Below are 4,891 nucleotides of genomic sequence, written 5' to 3'. Positions count from 1 at the left end.
AACAGAGTGACCAGAGATGGGTCTCAAAGGGAGGTAAGTGTAGCTGGTTGCCTCCATCCCTCCCAACTTGTCTCCAGTCTGTATGTCCAAAGCAAGTACACCACACCCCTAAGTCACTGCTATGATGTTCACTCATTCCTCCTCTTGGGGCCAGGAATCCTCCAATGTCAGTGCCCTTGCCCTTCCCTCCAGCTAAACTAACACCCTGTGTGTGGTTTCCAGAGGAGAATGAACCTTTCTTAAGATTTAGTTACAAGGCGTACCCCAAAGCACATTCCTTTTATTTCAATAAAAGACTTTAATGGCTCAGACACCCCTTCTTTTATTATCTGCTGAGACTCTAAAACAAAAGGAGGCTGAAAGACTGACTGTCTAGAAGATATTTCATGGTGACCAGCCTGTCAATTAAAAGTGGGCTGTCTCCCAAGGGTTGTGTGGAGTCCACATTTGGACCTGGGTGCTGTGAGTGTTCTGGTGTTGTTGGGTCATGGGAATGAGTGTTTAGGGCATTGACTCTGCATCACAAGTCTTGTTTCTCTGTCCCCCCCCCCCCCACCCAGGTATCCTTCCAGGGTCTTATTCTGGGGCCCTGCTCCAACCTGCCACCTTGAGGAAAGCCCTCTTCACATCCTTATTCCGGAGGCTGTAGATGATGGGGTTGAGGAAAGCAGAGACAACATTGTAGAACAGTGCCAATCTCTTGTCCTCTTCCAGGGAGGCCTCAGAGCCAGGCTTCATATACATGACCATGGCTGGTACACAGAACGTGGTGACCACAATGATATGAGAGGCACAAGTGGAGAAGGCCTTCAGTCGCCCCTGGGCTGAACGGATCCTCAAGATGGCAACGAAGATGTTGACATAAATGACAAGGATGAGGGAGAGTGGGACCAGGATGACACTAAAGCCGAGAATGAAGTCTACCCAGTCATTGACTGATGTGTCCGCACAAGCTAGCTTTAAGACTGCAGGGACTTCACAAAAGAAGTGGTTGATCTTGTTGGGACCACAGTATGGCAGACACATGGCAAAGACAGTGTAGATAAGAGCAGAGATTATGCCCATGAGTCCACAGAAAATGACCATTACCCCACATAGCCACGGGCTCATGATGACCTTGTATCTGAGGGGGTGGCAGATGGCTACATACCTGTCTATAGACATCATGGCAAAGAGCCATGACTCAGTGATGCCTAGCACCAAGAAAATGTACATTTGGGCCACACAGCTGGCAAAAGAGATGGTCTTCTTCTGGCTGGCTAAATGTGCCAGCATCTGGGGCACAGTTGTAGTGGTGTAGCCCAGATCCAATATGGAAAGGATACCAATAAAGAAGTACATGGGTGTGTGGAGGTGTGAGTCCAGGCAGATGAGGATGGTGATTAAGCTGTTGCCCAGAATAATCAACAGGTAGGTCATCAGGAAGACTGTGAAGAGCAGAGGAGTGGTCCTGGGGTTGAAGGAGAAGCCTAGAAGGATGAATTCAGTCACAGAGGACTGGTTAAACTCTTCCATCATGTTCTCCTAAATGAAAAGGAAAGACAGAAATTCAGAGAACTAGCTAAGCTATGCACCAGGGTGAGGGTTACCGATGGGGTTGGAGTAGCAGTGGTCAGTGTCCAGTTATGATGAGACACCACAATCCCCTCAACATGACAGTTTATCTTACCTCCTCTTGGACACTGACACTACTCTCAGGAAATCTGTGAAGAGGAAAGGGCTTCCACATCTGGTCCAGGCTCTGCCTCTGACCACCCACCAGCAATTACCTATTTCAGCCTCAGATTCCTCGGCTGTGAAATGAAAGCATTGGACTAGCTGATCTCTACTTCCCCTTAGCAACTCCTTCTCCTCAGTAAGGCAGCCAGGCATTTAGAGATAAATATTGCCATACAGCCTGTATGCAATTTGGCAACTTACAGTGAGAGAACTTACTTGGTCCTGTTGATGACATCAATTTATTTTCCACTTTATTTTTACCTTCAGTCAGCCCCAGGCCAGGCCATCTCTCTGACTACTTACTGGCCCCCTCTCAGGCCATGATGCATTAGAAGGAACACTGAGTTCTAAGTCCTGTCTCTATAATTTACTGAATGAAGGACCTTGAGCAAGGCCTTTACTCAACCCCCATACCCCTTTGAGACTACTTCCTTGAGTACAAAATGAGATTAATTATCTCTTTGCTACAAGTTCGATGCAAGAATATGCGGAGCCTACTTCTCTTGCCTGTGTCTCTGCCTCTCTCTCTCTCTCTGTGTCTCTCATGAATAAATAAATAAAATCTTAAAAAAGAATATGATATCAGGGAATAATATTTTGGCATGAAAAGCTTCACACAGAAGGCCAACCGTAGGATAGGTGCCTAGTATAGCTCCATTTCTGGATGGCTTTCCAGATACAAGATGAGATTCAGGTCCAAGCTACACAAGCAAACTTCCGTAGAAGTACCCCACCATACTTGAAGCCTGTAATCAATTTTCACTCTCCCAGATGCCCATTCTTTGATGCTTCTCCCCATAACAGCCAGTATTTCATTCTTTCTTTTAGCTTCTTACCAGCTCTCAGCTCTTCCTCAATTTAACCTCACTGAACCTCAGATTCTTTGGGGAGAACAGGGAAAAGACAGCCTCACTGAAGAGATGACATGTGCATCATAAGTACTAAGGGAATGGAAGCGATCTTGATGCTGTCCGTATTTTCCTTCTCCTGGTGCCAATTTATCTGATCCAGCCTACTTGTTCTCCAATCTTCTTTCTCTCCTTAGGAGCATCATGAATGAATCTGCACAAGAACTTTTGTCTACACTAAATACATCAGATTGTTTCTTGACTTTGGCCAAAAGACTGCACACACTTTGAACCTCCTACATGCTAGGCATGTTTCCAAAACCTTCAGAGACATTATCCAATAGCTGTCAGGTAACTGGAAAATAACTTTTTAAAAAATTAAATCCCTACCTTTCACCAAAGTATCCTTGTAAGTCACATTCTTTCCCCAGGGGGAAGGAGCATGGGGTTTAGAGACAGTGGGTTCTGCTTGAATCCTAGCTCTGGCTTTGCTTGCTACATGACCTTGGGCTGCTAGCTAATTTCCTAAGACTCAGTTCCCTCACTTTAAAATTAGAAATAAAAATATCTACCTTGCAAGCCACATTCTTCTGGAGAGGAAGTTTTACAAGGACCCAAGGTAGGGCCAAAAGTGGGAAAATTTTTACTTTTAATTCTACTTTTTTTTACATTTCTACTTTTAATTTTTCACATACAGCTGATGGAAGGACTGACTCTTTAATAGTCTTATGTTAAAGAGTGTTTAACCTGGTTGATCTATGCAAGGAGGCTGAGGACAACTGGAATGAGCAAAGTGTGCCCAAGGATGCTATACCATAACCAGGATCTTGGGGCAAAAACTCAAGCTCCTTGAACCCCTGGTTCCCCATCATCCTTCCCTTGACTCTCTTGGGGATAAAACATTTTTTTCCTGGGAAAAAATTGCCTGACTCTCAGGGATTATAACCAGAAACTCCATGTGAGGGAGAACAAAGAGAGATATCATTATCTACCAAGTCTGGCCTCTGTGTCTCTATTTGGGCTAAAAATATAGAATTTGTCTTTTGAGCTGTAGCTTACTATATATCTTGACATTCATTCTCTCTTTGAAACTAATGATGACTCTGTGAGATGTATAGGTTAGGGATCATTGTCTCCACTTCACAGATGAGAAACCAAGGCTCAGAGATGGAGTATATGGGAGAAATGGAGTATCACTCATTTTGAAGCAACAATAAGGTTTTCTATGCACAGCAAAACCATAGCTAACCAGAACTCAACTAATACGAGTCCTCAATTTACTTAAATGTGTTCTGTTTTTGATTCTTAGAGAGAAAGGCACATCTAAGGGAAAAGATTTTTTGAGTTGGGCTTAATTTAACTATATGACATATAGGTATATATGGAGACATGTACACACACATGTACACACATCTCTGAGGTGAATAAAGTCATACCAGTCAAAAACTTGGGAAAATCTCCTCAGCTCCCTTCCCATCCCCCACATCCCATCTGGCTCCAGGTTCCACTGCTGCCACCTTCAAAATGCCTTTCACACCCACCTGTCCCTCTCCAATCCCACTGCCACTGTCTGGTTCAGACACTTGGATCCTCTTTCTCACCTGGTTTCATCTCCATCCTCCAGCTGGGTCCTTGCTCTGCACCAGTGCTCTTTCTAAAATAAAACTCTGAGTGGGACACTCTTTCCATCCTTCAGTGGCTCCCTTATCTATAGGGAAAAGTCTAAGGGAGTTAGACCAAGAGCCTGGCTTCACTCCTTGAGAGAAGTTTCAGTTTTGGTCACCAGGGGTCAAGGTAGGTTGGTGGGCTGACACTTCAGAAGGATATTTGACCACTGCAAGGGCTGAAATAGAAAGCATCCCAGTGGCCCAAGATGCCATGTGCAGAGAGGAGACACAAGAAGGAGACAGATCCCAGGTCATAGTGGGAGCTTGTACCAGAGTTCAGACAAGGACCCAGAACTCCTAGCTACTAGCTGCTCAGCATTTTGGCCTCTGAGATAGCTCAAGATGAGACCAAGCAAACTGGGATTTGCTTCCTGGGCCCAATGTTAGGGTTTCCCACTATACCTTCCTTACTTAATACTGCCCCTAGTGCATAGTAAGACCAAGTAACTGCTTGCTGAATGATCTACAGACCACTTGAGACCCTGGGAACCAGAAAAAAGGAGATTATAGGGGCACCTGTTTGGCTCAGTCAATTAAGCATCTGCCTTTGGCTCAGGTCATGATCTCAGGGTCCTGGGATCAAGCCCCATGTCATTGTCAGGCTCCCTGCTCAGTAAGGAGTCTGCTTCTCTTTCCTCTCCCTCTGCCTCTCCCATC

General features: G+C 45.1%; 1 protein-coding gene across 1 annotated transcript; it reads right to left on the bottom strand.

Annotated features, from left to right (window-relative positions):
- Positions 1–576: 576 nt before the first annotated feature.
- OR13P3 (olfactory receptor family 13 subfamily P member 3) lies at positions 577–1,518 on the bottom strand. Its single transcript, NM_001388549.1, has one exon. It carries the CDS (start codon positions 1,516–1,518, stop codon positions 577–579), a length of 942 nt encoding a protein of 313 aa, NP_001375478.1.
- Positions 1,519–4,891: the final 3,373 nt, after the last annotated feature.

The sequence above is a fragment of the Canis lupus genome, chromosome 15, assembly GCF_011100685.1.
Source record: "Canis lupus familiaris isolate Mischka breed German Shepherd chromosome 15, alternate assembly UU_Cfam_GSD_1.0, whole genome shotgun sequence".
Lineage (NCBI taxonomy): Eukaryota > Metazoa > Chordata > Mammalia > Carnivora > Canidae > Canis > Canis lupus.
Note: the sequence above shows the minus strand (reverse complement) of the source record. Positions and strands in the feature narration are given on the sequence as shown.

Coding starts and splice junctions, on each gene's coding strand:
- OR13P3 (NM_001388549.1), bottom strand. CDS start 1,518: ATGATGGAAGAGTTTAACCAGTCCTCTGTGACTGAATTCATCCTTCTA.